General features: G+C 40.1%; 1 protein-coding gene across 1 annotated transcript in view; it reads left to right on the top strand.

The window, feature by feature from the left end:
* The first annotated feature begins 1,673 nt into the window (after positions 1 to 1,673).
* The window catches only part of LOC129831897 (NACHT, LRR and PYD domains-containing protein 3-like), a 44,777-nt gene continuing 27,451 nt past the window's right edge, over positions 1,674 to 18,999 (top strand). Inside the window, exons 1-7 of the mRNA XM_055895463.1 lie at positions 1,674 to 1,865; positions 2,247 to 2,331; positions 2,461 to 2,689; positions 3,133 to 4,888; positions 5,150 to 5,323; positions 5,856 to 6,029; positions 11,436 to 11,609. Of these exons, the coding sequence (XP_055751438.1) occupies positions 1,798 to 1,865; positions 2,247 to 2,331; positions 2,461 to 2,689; positions 3,133 to 4,888; positions 5,150 to 5,323; positions 5,856 to 6,029; positions 11,436 to 11,609 (2,660 nt within the window). The 5' untranslated portion in view covers positions 1,674 to 1,797. The remainder of the gene's footprint in view (positions 1,866 to 2,246; positions 2,332 to 2,460; positions 2,690 to 3,132; positions 4,889 to 5,149; positions 5,324 to 5,855; positions 6,030 to 11,435; positions 11,610 to 18,999) is intronic.

Genomic DNA, 18,999 nt, shown 5'->3' on the forward strand with positions numbered 1-18,999 from the left:
GGGAGAGAGAGGAGGGGGGCCCTGCCTCTAAAATGAGTCTCTCTGGAGAACATGACACCACAGCTAAAAGGTGAGATGACAAGTTTGTTCATATGAAGAGTTTATTTCCAAAATGCTATATCCCAATCACATTTGTTTTCATCAGAAATGATTGCTCATGGTTACTTTCTATCGGTTCGGTTGCCAGAGACGCGACCCAGTCGTTAAGTCTTTTTGTTCTGTATCTATGGATGAGACCCAGTCGTTAAGTCTTTTTGTTCTGTATCTATGGATGAGACCCAGTCGTTAAGTCTTTTTGTTCTGTATCTATGGATGAGACCCAGTCGTTAAGTCTTTTTGTTCTGTATCTATGGATGAGACCCAGTCGTTAAGTCTTTTTGTTCTGTATCTATGGATGAGACCTAGTCGTTAAGTCTTTTTGTTCTGTATCTATGGATGAGACCCAGTCGTTAAGTCTTTTTGTTCTGTATCTATGGATGAGACCCAGTAGTTAAGTCTTTTTGTTCTGTATCTATGGATGAGACCCAGTCGTTAAGTCTTTTTGTTCTGTATCTATGGATGAGACCCAGTAGTTAAGTCTTTTTGTTCTGTATCTATGGATGAGACCCAGTCGTTAAGTCTTTTTGTTCTGTATCTATGGATGAAACCCAGTCGTTAAGTCTTTTTGTTCTGTATCTATGGATGAGACCCAGTCGTTAAGTCTTTTTGTTCTGTATCTATGGATAAGACCCAGTCGTTAAGTCTTTTTGTTCTGTATCTATGGATGAGACCCAGTCGTTAAGTCTTTTTGTTCTGTATCTATGGATGAGACCCAGTCGTTAAGTCTTTTTGTTCTGTATCTATGGATGAGACCCAGTCGTTAAGTCTTTTTGTTCTGTATCTATGGATGAGACCCAGTCGTTAAGTCTTTTTGTTCTGTATCTATGGATGAGACCCAGTCGTTAAGTCTTTTTGTTCTGTATCTATGGATGAGACCCAAGTGGTTAAGTCTTTTTGTTCTGTATCTATGGATGAGACCCAGTCGTTAAGTCTTTTTGTTCTGTATCTATGGATGAGACCCAGTCGTTAAGTCTTTTTGTTCTGTATCTATGGATGAGACCCAGTCGTTAAGTCTTTTTGTTCTGTATCTATGGATGAGACCCAGTCGTTAAGTCTTTTTGTTCTGTATCTATGGATGAGACCAAGTCGTTAAGTCTTTTTGTTCTGTATCTATGGATGAGACCCAGTCGTTAAGTCTTTTTGTTCTGTATCTATGGATGAGACCCAGTCGTTAAGTCTTTTTGTTCTGTATCTATGGATGAGACCCAGTCGTTAAGTCTTTTTGTTCGTATCTATGGATGAGACCCAGTCATTAGATCTAAATGATCCATTCCCATACTGGGTGGCAAAGTTCTTATCTCCTGCCCTTGCTAGCTAGCCAACTACAGATAACTTACAGTCACGTCAAAGAGTGCAGCCAGAATAACAGCAAAGTAGCTGCATTTCCATTTGTTTAAGCTGTTTTCTAGTGACATTTATTTGGATAAATCCATGACAATGAGCTAATGATGCACAATTTCACCTGGAATAGAACATGTGCTCTCTCGTCAAGACACTGTTGTTCAGAGTGTAGTTTAAACTATCAAAGCAAATTTACCAACATTTCTGAAAACGGATATATAGCGTTTTGGAATGAAACTCTACTTCTGTTTCCCCATCTGAGTTCAGAGTAGATGAGAGATGTAATGTTTGTCTCTGTTGTGTTGAAGCCCAATCAAGCAGGAGAGACCAGCCTCCCCTGTACCCAGCTGTGTGTCCATGAAGAGTGACCAGTCTATGGGTACACCTATAATGTTTAGAGAGGGAGACTTTTCTACTGGACAAAGGTAAGAAGAACTCATGGGCCATGGTCAGTGAGTTAAACAACACTGTCTCTAGTCATTTCTCCTCTCCCATATTTGCATTTATTTTTGTTGTTTTAATAATCCATAGGTGAATCCTTTTTTCCATTTTCATAGTCCTAAAACAATATTAAACAACCACAACATTCCCTGTGTGTGTGTGTGTGTGTGTGTGTGTGTGTGTGTGTGTGTGTGTGTGTGTGTGTGTGTGTGTGTGTGTGTGTGTGTGTGTGTGTGTGTGTGTGTGTGTGTGTGTGTGTGTGTGTGTGTGTGTGTGTGTGTGTGTGTGTGTGTGTGTGTGTGTGTGTGTGTGTGTGTGTGTGCGTGTGTGTGTGCGCGCGCACTCCTTGGATGTTTTGTCCACAGAAACCAACAGGAGAGATCAGAGTCAGAGATTCTCAGTGGTCAGTCTTCCCAGAGTCATCAAACAGACCTGGCCTCCATATTCAGTGTATGTGGTCCTGTTATGTACATTTGTTTTTGTTTACCTCAATTAAAGTTGATCTGTCAATTATTCATTAATGTGTTAATGAGAAACAATTTATTCTCTTGCTTAACTTATTTACTTTATTTATTTCAGATGCTTGAAGAGAATATTATCACATTTGTGAAGAACGAGCTGAAGATGTTCAAGAGGATTCTTAGTCCAGAACTCCCAGAAGGCTTTGAGAGTCAGAAGCAGGATGAGGAAGTGGTGGATGCTGAAGATGAGAAGCAGGAGAGCAGTGCCAGAGAGGGGGCTCTGAAGATCACACTGCACATCCTGAGGAAAATGAATCAGAAGGAGCTTGCTGACACACTGGAGAAAAGTAAGAGCTGTCTGCCTCATGTTAAATGCTGTTTTATAACAAACATTTAAAAGCTGTAACTAAAGTAGAGCTAAAGTAGCTGTGTAACTCAATGATATTGTACCAGACTTAACAGAACACCAAGTGACCTCATCAAGTACAGTACCAGCAGGGATGTGTTGTGGTGATTCATTTAGACGAGAGTGAATTAATATAGATATATATAATATAGATAGACAGACAGAGAGAGAGGAACGAGACAACACGAATAATAACATCAATAATACCAATAATGATATGAATCAGTCACACATCATTATGAAAACATTTACACATTTATACAGGAAGTTACAGTAATAGAATAAATTATTACATTTTAAACATTATAGCACAGTCTAACAATACTGTAGGCATTAAATCAGACTAAATAATATGAATATCCTTTGTGTTGTTTCTTCATTCAGATGAGCTTGCTGTGATTTGCCAACGTGAACTCAAATCTAATCTGAAGAAGAAGTTTCAATGTGTATTTGAGGGGATCGCTAAACAAGGAAACCCAACACTTCTCAATAAGATCTACACAGAGCTCTACATCACAGAGGGTGGAACAGGAGAGGTCAATAATGAACATGAGCTGAGACAGATTGAGACAACAACCAGGAAACAAGTAAGACCAGAGACTGCAATCAAATGTAATGACATCTTCAAACCGTTAACTGGACAAGACAAACTTATCAGAACTGTGCTGACAAAGGGAGTCGCTGGCATTGGAAAAACAGTCTCTGTGCAGAAGTTCATTCTGGACTGGGCAGAAGGAAAAGCAAATCAGGATGTCCAATTTGTATTTTCATTCCCTTTTCGGGAGCTGAATTTGATGAAAGGGGAAAAACACACTTTGATTGAACTTCTCAATCACTTCTCAATGGAAAACAAAGAATCAAGAATCTCCAACTACAACAAGTACAAAGTTCTGTTCATCTTTGATGGTCTGGATGAATGCCGACTGCCCCTAGACTTCCAAAAGAACAAGATCTGTTGTGACGTCACAAAGTCAACCACAGTGGATGTTCTGCTGACAAATCTCATCAAGGGAAATCTGCTTCCCTCTGCTCTCCTCTGGATAACTACCCGACCTGCAGCAGCCAATCAGATCCCCCCTGAGTGTGTTGACCAGGTGACAGAGGTACGAGGGTTCAGTGACCCACAGAAGGAGGAGTACTTCAGGAAGAGATTCAGTGATGAGGACCTGGCCAGCAGAATCATCTCACACATAAAGACATCAAGGAGCCTCCACATCATGTGCCACATTCCAGTCTTCTGTTGGATTTCTGCAATAGTCCTTGAACCCATGCTGAAACATAAGAAAGAAGAGATGCCCAAGACTCTGACTGAGATGTACACACACCTTGTGGTGTTTCATACCAAACAGAAGAATGAAAAGTATCTTGGGAAAGAAGAGACAGGTCCACACTGGAATAAAGAGAGCATTCTGTCACTGGGAAAACTGGCTTTTCAACAGCTTGTGAAGGGCAATCTGATTTTCTATGAAGAAGACCTGAAAGAGGCTGGCATTGATGTCAATGAAGCCTCAGTGTACTCAGGATTGTGCACACAGATCTTTAAAGAGGAATGTGGGCTGTACCAAGACAAGGTGTACTGCTTCGTGCATCTGAGCATTCAGGAGTTTCTGGCTGCTGTATATGTGTTCCTTTCATTCATCAACAACAATGAGAATCTAATGGCCAAACCGCAAGTTACTGAAGTTAATGTCTACAAGAGTGCTGTGGATAAAGCCTTACAAAGTGAGATGGGAAACCTGGACCTTTTCCTCCGCTTCCTTCTGGGCATCTCACTGGAGTCCAATCAGAAGCACTTACGAGGTCTTCTGACAAAGACAAGAAGCAGCTCACAGAGTCATGAAGAAACAGTCAAGTACATCAAGGAGAAGATCAGGGAGAATCCCTCTCCAGAGAGGAGCATCAATCTGTTCCACTGTCTGAATGAACTGAATGACCATTCTCTAGTGGAGGAGATCCAAAGCTACCTGAGATCAGGAAGTGTCTCCAGTGAAGAACTCTCACCTGCACAGTGGTCAGCTCTGGTCTTTGTGTTGCTGACTTCAGAAAAGGAGCTGGAAGTGTTTGACCTGAAGAAATATTCCAGATCAGAGGAAGGTCTTCTGAGGCTGCTGCCAGTGGTCAAAGCCTCCAGAGCTGCTATGTGAGTACATACAAATACATTTAAGTACTAATCATCAGGAAGAAATATTCAGTTTAGAGAAAAATATGTATTATTGAAAAATATATTGATTCAATGCATTGGTGTTCACATTGTATAACAATACAACAATACAATTCTAGGAGACGGAAGGTAAATCTATATGTTATTTGGGAGAATAAACCAAATGCATCTGCCATTGTCCTTCTGCACTACTGATTTTAAATTAACAATGTGTTTGTGAAATCCTGATCTCTCTGTCAGGCTGTCAGGCTGTGGAGTCACAGAGAAATGCTGTGCTTCTCTGGTCTCAGCTCTGATGTCAAACCCCTCACACCTGAGAGAGCTGGATCTGAGTAACAATGACCTGAAGGATTCAGGAGTGAAGCTGCTCTCTGCTGGACTGGAGAATCCTCACTGTAAACTGGTGACTCTGAGGTCAATATTCCTGTAGTTGGTCAACAAGTGAGAACTGTTCACTAGTTCCACATGTGTTTACCAGGCACACATAGTCCACACCATATGTGTTTGGACAGTGAAGCTTTCAGTTTTAAATTTGGTGCTATGCTCCAGCATTTAGGATTTGAGATATAATGTTTCATATTAGGCGGCAGTACAGAATGTCACCTTTATTTTTAAGGTACTCATAAAAATCTGTTTTAGCTTTTAGAAATGAAAGCACTTCATGGACCTAGTTCTACCATTTGAAGAAGTACTAAAAGTATATATTTTTTAAGCTAACATCAGAGGTAAAGGTCTGCTCAGTCTACTCAGATATGTGTACAATAAATGTTTCTCTCTTCAAGCAATATTATGATCATTTCTAATAATGATACATTCATTCATTTATGAATAGATATGGCAGGTTTCAGGACACTGATATATCTGAATATGTTGAAAAAATATACTGCCACTATTTTTACTACCAAATAATAGCAGTGTGGTTTAAATATGATTTTACTATTTGCAGGCTGTCAGGCTGTCAAGTCACAGAGGAAGGCTGTGCTTCTCTGGTCTCAGCTCTCAGTTCAAACTCCTCACACCTGAGAGAGCTGGATCTGACTAACAATGACCTGAAGGATTCAGGAGTGAAGCTGCTCTCTGCTGGACTGGGGAATCCCCACTGTAAACTGGAGACTCTGAGGTCAGTATTCCTGTAGTTGGTCAAGAAGTGAGAACTGTTCACCAGATCCACATGTGTTTACCATGCACACATAGTACACACCATGTGTTTTGACAGGGAAGTTTTGAAGTTGGTGCAATGCTCCAGCATTTTGGATTTGAAATAGAATGTTTCATATTAGGCGACAGTACAGAATGTCACCTTTAATTTGAGGTTAATGGTGAGAGGTTAGTATGTTTTGTTGTAGCCTCTAACGCTCTCACTCATTATTATTAATGATTCATTCATGATCTTTCTCAATCATGGCAGTCACAGGCTTGATGTAGTCATTGCGATCAAAGAATATGGGACCAAATACAATTATTTTGACTACTTTAATACACTATACGTGAATTGGTCAGAAAACATGAATTCTTCAAATAGGGAGACTAGATACATAAAGTGCTTTTATTTCTAAACGGTGAAACCGATATGTATGAAAATACCCTCAAATAAAAGGTGACATTATATACTGTCACCTCATATGAAACATTTGACCTAAATTCCAAAATACTGGAGTATAGAGACATATTAAATTTTTTTGCTTCACTGTCAAAATAGATATGGTGTGGACTGTATACTCAATACAATTAAATCTGATATCTTACTGTCTGTCTTTTAACTGATACTGCTTTTAAACTGGTCTGGTCAGTCTACTCAAATATTCATACAATACATTTTTCTCTCTTCAAGCAATATTATATGATAATTTCTAATAATGATACATTCATTTCTGAATAGATATGGCAGGTTTCAGGACACAGATATATCTGAATATGTTGAAAAAATATACTGCCACTATTTTCACCACTAAAGAATAGCAGTGTGGTTTTAATATGATTTGACTATTTGCAGGCTGTCAGGCTGTCAAGTCACAGAGGAAGGCTGTGCTTCTCTGGTTTCAGCTCTGAGGTCAAACCCCTCACACCTGAGAGAGCTGGACCTGAGTAACAATGACCTGAAGGATTCAGGAGTGAAGCTGCTCTCTGCTGGACTGGGGAATCCCCACTGTAAACTGGAGACTCTGAGGTTCGTATTCCTGTATTTGGTCAACAAGAGGGCGAGATCAAGCTGAACCTAACTGTTATAGGCCTATTTCTATTTTGCCCTGTTTATCAAAACTGTTGGAAAAACTTGTCAATAATCAACTGACTGGCTTTCTTGATGTCTATAGTATTCTCTCTGAAATGCAATCTAGTTTCTGCTCAGGTTATGGATTTGTCACTACAACCTTAAAGGTTCTACATGATGTCACCACTGCCCTTGATTAATAGCAATGCTGTGATGCTATCTGTATTGACTTGGCCAAACCTTTTGATATGGTACCATTCCATTCTTGTGGGCAGGCTAAGGAGTATTGGTGTCTCTGAGGGGTCTTTGACCTGGTTTGCTAAATACATCTCTCAAAGAGTGCAGTGTATAAAGTCAGAAAAATTGCTGTCTCAGCCACTGTGTGTCACCAAGAGATTACCCCAAGGCTTGATCCTAGACCCCACGCTCTTCTCAATTTACATCAACAACATAGCTCAGGCAGTAGGAAGCTCTCTCATCCATTTATATGCAGATGATACAGTCTTATACTCAGCTGGCCCCTCACCGGATGTTGTGTTAAACGCTCTACAACAAGCTTTCTCTGTCCATAACGTTGTTCTGAACACCTCCAAAACAAAGGTCATGTGGTTTGGTAAGAAGAATGCCCCTCTCCCCACAGGTGTGATTACTATCTCTGAGGATTTAAAGCTTGAGGTAGTCACCTCATACAAGTACTTGGGGGTATGGCTAGACAGTAAACTGTCCTCTCAGCACATATCAAAGCTGCAGGCTAAAGTTAAATCTAGACCTGTAATGTTTTTACCATGTTTTGTGATGCGACCATGTTGTGCTGCTGCCATGGTGTGTTGCTACTATGTGTTTGTCATGTTGTGTTGCTACCATGCTGTGTTGTCATGTGTTGCTGCCTTGCTATATTGTTGTCTTAGGTCTCTCTTTATGTAGTGTTGCAGTATCTCTCTTTTCCTGATGTGTACTTGTCCTATATTTATATATCTTTTTTTTTTTTTATTATTTTTTTTTTTTTATAAATCCCAGCCCTCGCCCCCGCAGGAGGCCTTTTGCCTTTTGGTAGGCCGCCATTGTAAATAACAGTTGGTTCTTAACTGACTTGCCGAGTTAAATAAAAGTGATAACTGTTCACCAGATCCAGATGTGTTCACCAGGCACACATAGTCCACAGCATATATGTTTGCAAAATGCTCCAGCATTTTGGATTTGAGATCAAATGTTTCAAATTAGGCGACAGTATATAATGTCACCTTTTATTTGTGTTACTGTTTAGAAATTAAAGCACTTTTATGTATCTAGTTCTCCCATTTGAAAAATGTGTAATAATTTGGACATATTCACTTATATTGTAATATAGTAGACATAAGTTTAGTATTTGGTCCCATATTCCATGCCTGTAGTGATTACATCAAGCTTGTGATTCTACTAACTTGTTGAATGCATTTGCAGTCTGTCTTGGTTGTGTTTTGGATGATGTTTTTCCTAATAGAAACTGAATGATGAATAATGTCCTGTCATTTTGGAGACACTTCACTTGTATTGTAAGAATTGAAGATGTTTCTGAACACTTCTACATTCATGTGGATGCTACCATGATTATGAATATTCATGAATGAATCGTGAATGATGATGAATGAGAAAGTTACAGAGGCACAAGGATCATACCCCCTCTGTTATTGGTAATGGTGAGAGGTCAGCATGCTTTGTTATAGCCTCTGTAACTTTCTTATTCATAATTGCTCATGACTGATTCATGATTTTTCTTAATCATGGCATCATCAGTATTAATTTAGTAGTGTTTAGAAACATGTTATCTACTCACTTAGACAGAAGATTAAAACCTCTAACGAGTCACAAACCCAGATCCGGGATCCCCCCCATCAAAAAAGCTGACTAGCATAGCCTAGACTAAAGCCACAGGGATATCATATAATAAAATGTTCATGAAGTCACAAGTCCAAGACACCAAATGAAAGATACACATCTTGTGAATCCAGCCATCATTTCTGATTTTTAAAATGTTTTACAGGGAAGACACAATATGTATTTCTATTAGCTAACCACCATAGCAAAAGACACAACTTTTTTTCCCCACCATTTTTGTCCTGCATAGGTAGCTATCACAAATTCGACCAAATAAAGATATAAATAGTCACTAACCAAGAAACAACTTCATCAGATGACAGTCTGATAACAGATTTATTGTATAGCATATGTTTTCTTAGAAAAATGTGCATATTTCAGGTATAAATCACAGTTCTACATTGCAGCTGCAATCTGAAATAGCGCCGAAGCAGCCAGAATAATTACAGAGACCAACGTCAAATACCTAAATACTCATCATAAAACATTTCTGAAAAATATATGGTGTACAGCAAATGAAAGACAAACATCTTGTGAATCCAGCCAATATTTCCGATTTTTTAAGTGTTTTACAGCGAAAACACAATATAGCATTATATTAGCTTACCACAATAGCCAGAAACACAAGCCATTTAACAGCAGCAAAGGTTAGCGATCGTAACAAACCAGCAAAAGATATATAATTTTTGACTAACCTTCATAAACTTCATCAGATGACAGTCCTGTAACATCATATTACACAATGCTTCATCAGATGACAGTCCTGTAACATCATATTACACAATGCATACAGGGTTTGTTCGAAAATGTGCATATGTAGCGGCACAAATCGTGGTTATACAATGTGATTAGTAGCCAAACTTCAAACAATCTGTCCGGCGCCATCTTGGAGAGGCACCTCATCTAATCAATAACTAATCATAAACTTGACTAAAAAATACAGGTTGGACAGCAAATGAAAGATACATTAGTTCTTAATGCAACCGCTGTGTTAGATTTTAAAAATTAACGTTACTAAGACATACAGCGTGCGTTACAGCGAGACCGTGCCGAAAATAATGGCGGAATTATTGTTTAACATTTTTCAACATAAATACGAATTAACAGCATAAAGACTTCTTACTATTTGTTGAGCTTCCATCAGAATCTTGGGCAAGTTGTCCTTTGTCCATAATAATCGTTGCTCGGCTGTAGAATGGCGTCTTCAACCGTGTAATTAGCAGCAAACATTAGCTATGTGGCCCAGACATGCCCAACTCACCATAACGCAGAACAAATAAAATACCGAAAATCACAATATACTCATATAAACTGATATAACTTGGTTTAAAATAACTACGTTATGATGTTTCTAACACCTATATCGAATAAAATCAGAGCCGGATATATCTAACGCCGATAACGTGAGCTTTTCAGAATGCCATCCTGAGGTCTGCTTTGCGCCATGACGAACGTTGAAAAGGGTCCATCCCTCGTTCCAAGCCCATTTATACGGCCTCAGATCTGCCTAGCAACACCATTCCAATTCTCAACGCTTGCTGACATCTAGGGGAAATCGTATGCAGTGCTTGTCGACCAATAGAATAATTGCAAATTATTTAACTGACCCAGGAACAGAGTTACCGATTTCAGATTTCTCACTTCCTGACAGGAAGATTGCTCCAACTCGAGTTCTGTTTTACTCACAGATATAATTCAAACGGTTTTAGAAACTAGAGAGTGTTTTCTATCCAATAGTAATAATAATATGCATATTGTACGAGCAAGAATTGAGTACGAGGCAGTTTAATTTGGGAACGAATTTTTACAAAGTCGAAATGGCGCCCCCCTATTAATCCAGTCATCATCCACCATTCAGTTACTATTGGTCAAAACATAACACAACCAAAACAAACTGCAAATGCAACCAACGAGTTTAAATACTAAACGTTTTACAACTTTAATACACTTTAAGTGAATTGGTCAGAATACTTATGACTTCTTCAACTGGGGGGACTAGATACATAAAGTGCTTTTATTTCTAAACGGTGAAACCGATATGTATGAAAATACCCTCAAATTAAAGGTGAAATTATATACTGTCACATCATATGAAACATTTGATCTTAAATCCAAAATGCTGGAGTATAGAGACACATTTAAAATGTTAGCTTCACTGTCAAACTAGATATGGTGTGGACTGTATACTCGATACAATCTAAATCTGATACCTCACTGTCTGTCTTTTAATTGATACTGCTTTTTAAAATGGTCAGTTTACTCAAATATTTGTACTTTATATTTTTCTCTCTACAAGCAATACTTTGATAATTTGTCATTTCTAATAATGATACATTCATTTATGAATAGATATGAAAGGTTGCTGGACTCTGATGTATCTGAATATGTTGAAAAAATATACTGCCACTATTTTCACCACCAAAGAATATCAGTGTGATTTTAATATGATTTGACTCTTTGCAGACTGTCAGGCTGTCTAGTCACAGAGGAAGGCTGTGCTTCTCTGGTCTCAGCTCTGAAGTCAAACCCCTCACACCTGAGAGAACTGGACCTGAGCTACAATCACCCAGGAGACTCAGGAGTCAGACTGCTCTCTGCTGGACTGGAGGATCCACACTGCAGACTGGAGAAACTCAAGTATGTAGAGGATTTATGTCAATGTTCATATCAGACGTGTTTGATTTATCAGGCTAGTTAAGACAAATATTCTTATCACCACTTGGACAAAGTTGTGTGTGTGTGTGTGTGTGTGTGTGTGTGTGTGTGAGAGAGAGTTCACGTGTATCACTCAATGACTGTCTGTTCTTCTGCTTACCGCTACAGTGTGGAACATGGTGGAGAGTACACAATGAAACCTGGGCTTAGAAAATGTGAGTGTTGACTGCTGTGAAGAATATGACTAAGAATAAGTCTTAATTCAAGTTAAGTCAAAGTCAAAGACCACCATCATTACTTACTTGGTCACATTAAATATAATATGTAGTTCTACAGAAGTAGAAATCAGGGACACCAACGTTTAGAAAGAGTTGCATTGACAATTCGTGTGTCTGTGTATGTGTGTGTGTTCATGCATGCATCCTGGTGTCATTGTGTGTGTGTGTGTGTGTGTGTGTGTGTGTGTGTGTGTGTGTGTGTGTGTGTGTGTGTGTGTGTGTGTGTGTGTGTGTGTGTGTGTGTGTGTGTGTGTGTGTGTGTAATTAATGGGAATGAGTGTGTTTTATATTACCATACAGTATAACATATGATCAATCAAAAGCCTGAAGTTACCTTAAATTCTCATTTTGATACCTAGAAACATCTACATTAAATGAATTAGTGAAAGGTGAGTTAACATTCTAATGTGAATGAATTATGATGATTTCTAATATTGTGTCTGGTTTCATCCATCAGATGCCTGTGATCTCACACTGGACCCAAACACAGTAAACAGACACCTCTCTCTGTCTGAGGAGAACAGAAAGGTGACATGTAGGACAAAGAAGCAGCCGTATCTCGATCACCCAGAGAGATTTGAGATCTGTAGACAGGTGCTGTCTAGAGAGGGCCTGACTGGGCGCTGTTACTGGGAGGTAGAGTGGAGTGGGGGATGGCCTGTTATAGGAGTAACATATAAAGGAATCAGCAGGAGAGGAGAGGGTAATGACTGTGGACTTGGATGGAATGACAAGTCCTGGAGTCTGTTCTGCTCTGACAACAGTTACACTGCCAGGCACAATACTATTCCCACTCTCATAGACGTCCTCTCCTCCAGCTCCCACAGAGTAGGAGTGTATCTGGACTGGCCAGCCGGCACCCTGTCCTTCTACAGAGTCTCCTCTGACACACTGACCCACCTGAACACATTCTACACCACATTCACTGAGGCCCTCTATCCAGGGTTTTGGGTTTATGATGACTCTTCAGTGTCCCTAATCAAACACAACACAATATTTTAATAAAAAATGAAATAAGAATATAAATAACTCTGTGTCACACACACTGGACACACACACACACATACTGGACACACACACACTGGACACACACACACACTGGACACACTCACTGGACACTGACACACACACTGGACACACACACACACATACTGGACACACACACACTGGCCACACACACACACTGGACACACTCACTGGACACTGACACACACACACACACACTGGACACACACACACACACACACATTGGACACTGACACACACTGGACACTGACACAAACACACACACACATACTGGACACACATATACTGGACACACACACACACACACATACATTAGGACACACACACACACTGGACACACACTGGACACACACTGGACGGACACACACACACTGGACACACACCAGACACACACACTGGACACACACACACTTTACACACACATACTGGACACACACACTGGACACACAAACACTGGACATACACACACTGGACATTCACTGGACACACACAAACACTGGACACACACAAACACTGGACATACACACACTGGACATTCACTGGACACACACACAGACTGGACACTGACACAAACACACACACACATACTGGACACACACACACACACACACACATTAGGACACACACACACTGGACACACACCGGACGGACACACTAGACGGACACACACACACCAGTTTGGGACAGTTTTTTTAAAATACACTGAACAAAGATATAAAGGCAACATGTAAAGTGTTGGTCCCATGTTTCATGAGCTGAAATAAAAGATCCCAGAAATGTTCCATACGCACAAACAGCTTATAAGTTTTACATCCCTGTTAGTGAGCATTTCTCATTTGCCAAGATAATCCATCCACCTGACAGGTGTGGCATATCAAGAAGCTGGTGTCATGTGGGCGAGCAGTTTGCTGATGTCAACGTTGTGAACAGAGTGCCCCATGGTGGCAGTGAGGTTATGATATGGGTAATCATAAGCTACGGACAATGAACACAAGTGCATTTTTTATCAATGGCAATTATATGCACAGAGATACCAGGATGAGAACCCATTATCGTATCATTCCTCCGCCTCCATCACCTCATGTTTCAGCATGATAATGCACGGCCCGATCGAGGTCGCAAGGATCTATACACAATTCCTGGAAGCTGAAAAAATATATAAGATTTTCCATGGCCTGAGAACTCACCAGATATGTCAGCCGTTGAGCATGTTTGGGATGCTCTGGATCGACATGTACGACAGAGTGTTCCAGGTCCCGACAATATCCAGCATTTTTGCACAGCCATTGAAGAGGAGTGGGACAGCCTTCCACAGGCCACAATCAACAGCCTGATCAACTCTATGTGAAGGAGATGTGTCGCGCTGCATGAGGCAAATGGTGGTCACACCAGATACTGACTGATTTTCTGATCCACAATCGTACTTTTTTACTAAGGTGTCCTGTGACCAACAGATGCATGTCTGTGTTCCCAGTCATGTGAAATCTGTAGATTAGGGCCTAATTTATTTATTTTCAATTGACTGTAACTCAGTAAAATCTTTGACATTGTTGCCTGTTGCGTTTAGATTTTAGATCAGTATAATAAAAATGAGCAGTTTTAAATGTTTTATGTTTATGATGTTAGTAACACTAAGTAATTACATACTTTCACTAAAGCTCTAAGTCACTTTTTATTGACCGATGCCTCATGTCCATGTTCTGGATTTTGATGAAAGGAAATCCCATACAGCCTACTGGCCAGGACTTTGCTATGGCATCTTCTGTTTGGGTGTCTCAGGTCAGGTCTAAGCCATGATCAGAATGTGTCTCTGTCTATTTCCAGCCCTGACATTTCTACCTGTCCTGATCTAGTGTTTCACCCCTGATCTCCTCACACGTCTCACTGTCCATGTCTGCTTTCAGCTCCCACCTCTACTTCACTGTGTTATAATGGACCTTATGCTTGTTATGTCACCTCTGTAACCAGCTATCAAACATACTGACCTTTCTGACCCTGTCCCATGGCCCTACTTTCTAGAACTGAACATTTAAATTCCTCTGAGTCTTTTTTTTGTGTCCATTTACTTATTTATGTATTTATTGTATATTGGGGTTGTGCTGCAGAGCATCATGGGGGTTTGTATGTGTTGAGATGATCACATTCCATATAAATGGTTGAACTGATTCCTATCCCCAGTCTCATCATTATTGAATTGTTATACAGATGTGGTTATGAAACCCACGAGACATAACAAAAGATTGTTGACGAGTAAGTCTGAATCTACAGGAACTATTCTGTCTGGAAGAAGTTGTTTTTTTACAACTGTTTAAACTGTTATTTTCTGTGGTACAGTCTAGGCTAATGTTAGCACAGTGTATTGCTAGCAGAGGCAAGTGCATAGTCGAGCTAGCTAAAAAAGAGAGTTAACATCGTCATGGACGGCAGAAAAGGACTCGAGACGAACGTCGGAGCGGCAAAACAACATGATTAAAAAGGGAAGAACATTATTGGAATTGTTTGGGACCATTGGACAGTTTGATGAAAGTATTGAGCAGTGGAGATCATACACAGAACGGTTTGAATATTTTGTTATTGTAAATGACATTGATGAAGACAACTTTGTGCCTACATGTTTTAGTGTAACGGGGCCAAAGACATGTAATTTACTAGGCAGCCTGCTACAGTCAGACAGAACAGGTAATAAGACGTATCGGGATATTGTGGAGATACTTAAAGGAAATTTTTCACCAGAACCACTAGTTAATACTGAAAGGTTCAGGTTCCACAGGAGACATCAGGAAGAGGGAGAATCAATACCAATGTTTGCTGCTGCATTAAAAAAACTGTCAGAACACTTGAGTTTAGTCGTGTTCTAAATGACATCATTAGAGACAGAATACTATGTGGGCTACGGAGTGAAGCTGCACAAGAGACTGTTGACTGACAGTCATCTGACCTTGGTGAAGGACATTGAAATCAGTGTCCATGGAACTAGCTGCTAAAGAGACTCACCAGTTGAGTTCATCAGGAACTTAGTGGGTTCATCTAACAATCCTAATCATCAGCTGATACATTTTAATCTCATACACAGGGTATACCTTCCACCTAGAAAACATTATTTAATAAAAATCATAACCTTTCCTCTGTGTGAGCTATGTAACCAAGGTGCCTTTGGCTCCTTTAATGCATATGTATATGTAGCCCAACAACAACTGACATCTCTGCAACTGAAACCATTCAATATCTACTGCTAGGGGTTTTACCCAACAGATTGACCGTTGGTCATCATTTTAGTGCACATGTGTACCTTACTGATTTTATGATTATAATTGTATTTACCTGCAATAACAGGGTCACATAATATAATTGTACATATGTTACCAGTATTGTGTCTCTAGCTGTATAACCATTCCTGCTGCTATTTGTTCTGATATATATTTTAACAGTATTGTGTCTCTAGCTGTATAATCATTCCTGCTGCTGTTTGTTCTGATATATATTTTAACAGTATTGTGTCTCTAGCTGTATAATCATTCCTGCTGCTGTTTGTTCTGATATATATTTTAACAGTATTGTGTCTCTAGCTGTATAACCATTCCTGCTGCTATTTGTTCTGATATATATTTTAACAGTATTGTGTCTCTATCTGTATAACCATTCCTGCTGCTATTTGTTCTGATATATATTTTAACAGTATTGTGTCTCTAGCTGTAAAACCATTCCTGCTACTATTTGTTCTGATATATATTTTAACAGTATTGTGTCTCTAGCTGTATAACCATTCCTGCTGCTATTTGTTCTGATATATATTTTAACAGTATTGTGTCTCTAGATGTATAACCATTCCTGCTGCTATTTGTTCTTGTCTTTGTTCCTTTAAAATAAATTAAAAGTTGATCACAAAACAAAGGAAAAGTGCACAGAGTTTCAATTGAATATCAGAGACGGGAAATGAAGTCACATGCTTCCACTGTGGCAAGGTGGGACATCAGACTTCTACATGCTGGTGTAAGGACATGGATTGTCCAGCCTGTGGTAAGAAAATGCACATTTGACAAAACCTCTAGAAACAAAAAGAGAACAGAAAATACAAAACGGGAAACAAGTAACAGACATTCCAACGAAAGACAAATAGACATGTTCACACTGTTGAATAAGAGAACACTGAGGTGAGTGACTCATCAGACCAGGAAGTCACACTGAAACACCTTCCTCTTCAGCCAGCGCCCCTCGTGTTAAAGACTTACACAGGTGAATCTGTCGCTGTGAGAGGCATCACTGATGTCACACTTCAGGTGAAAAGACAAAGTGAAAGCTGACACTCTATGTTGTGAAGGGAGACTATTCATCACTACTGGGGATGTTCATAGTTGGAGGAAATCACACTGGACTGGTCATCAGTGCAGACAATGACACATGGAGACACAGACCTACCTGCCATCTTAAAGAAACAGACGTATTTAATGGACAGCAGGGTAGTATGAACGACATTACAGGGAAGCTTAGTGTTAAGTCAGACAGCAAACCAACGTTTCTGAAAGCAGGACCTGTACCTCATGCCATCAGACCAAAAGTGGAGGCTGACTTGGAGGCTTTAGTCAAGAACAAAGTCCTGGAGCCGGTCAGCATGAGTGAATGCATGAGCAACACCCACCTACCAGTCCTTATAACACTAGAACCACCTGGTCTTTCAGCCTATCAGAACACCCATCTACCAGTCATTAACACTAGAACCACCTGGTCTTTCAGCCTATCAGAACACCCATCTACCAGTCATTAACACTAGAACCACCTGGTCTTTCAGCCTATCAGAACACCCATCTACCAGTCCTTAACACTAGAACCACCTGGTCTTTCAGCCTATCAGAACACCCATCTACCAGTCCTTAACACTAGAACCTCCTGGTCTTTCAGCCTATCAGAACACACATCTACCAGTCCTTAACACTAGAACCACCTGGTCTTTCGGCCTATCAGAACACCCATCTACCAGTCCTTTACACTAGAACCACCTGGTCTTTCAGCCTATCAGAACACCCATCTACCAGTCCTTAACACTAGAACCACCTGGTCTTTCAGCCTATCAGAACACCCATCTACCAGTCCTTAACACTAGAACCACCTGGTCTTTCAGCCTATCAGAACACCCATCTACCAGTCCTTAACACTAGAACCTCCTGGTCTTTCAGCCTATCAGAACACCCATCTACCAGTCCTTAACACTAGAACCTCCTGGTCTTTCAGCCTATCAGAACACCCATCTACCAGTCCTTAACACTAGAACCATCTGGTCTTTCAGCCTATCAGAACACCCATCTACCAGTCCTTAACACTAGAACCACCTGGTCTTTCAGCCTATCAGAACACCCATCTACCAGTCCTTAAGGCTGCAGGGGCAGTATTGAGTAGCTTGGATGAAAGGTGCCCAGAGTAAACGGCCTGCTCCTCAGTCCCAGTTACTAATATATGCATATTATTATTAGTATTGGATAGAAAACACACAAAAAAACTGTTTGAATTATGTCTGTGAGTATAACAGAACTCATATGGCAGGCAAAAACCTGAGAAAAAATCCAAACAGGAGTGGAAATTCTGAGGCTGGTAGAGTTTCAACCAAGATCCCATTGAAATCACACTGAGATATGAATGAGTATTTACTTCCTACGGCTTCCACTAGATGTCAACAGTCTGTAGAACTTTGTCTGATGACTCTACTGTGAAGGGGAGCCGAATGAGAGGAGATATAGTCACCACTGCCATGAGGTGACCATTCTTTGACCACGCGCGTTCACATGACAGGGAGCGCCGTTCCATCGCTCATCTGAAGTCAATGTAATTCTCCGGTTGGAACGTTATTCAAGATTTATGTTAACAACATTCTAAAGATTGATTCAATTCATCGTTTGACGTGTTTCTACTGACTGTTACGGAACTTTTGGACATTTTGTCAGGTTTTAGTGAACGCGCTTCGTGACTTTGGAATTTTTTACCAAACGCGCTAACCAAAGTAGCTAATTGGACATAAATAACGGACATTATCGAACAAATAAAACATTTATTGTGGACCTGGGATTACTGGGAGTGCA

Source organism: Salvelinus fontinalis, chromosome 2, assembly GCF_029448725.1.
Source record: "Salvelinus fontinalis isolate EN_2023a chromosome 2, ASM2944872v1, whole genome shotgun sequence".
NCBI lineage: Eukaryota > Metazoa > Chordata > Actinopteri > Salmoniformes > Salmonidae > Salvelinus > Salvelinus fontinalis.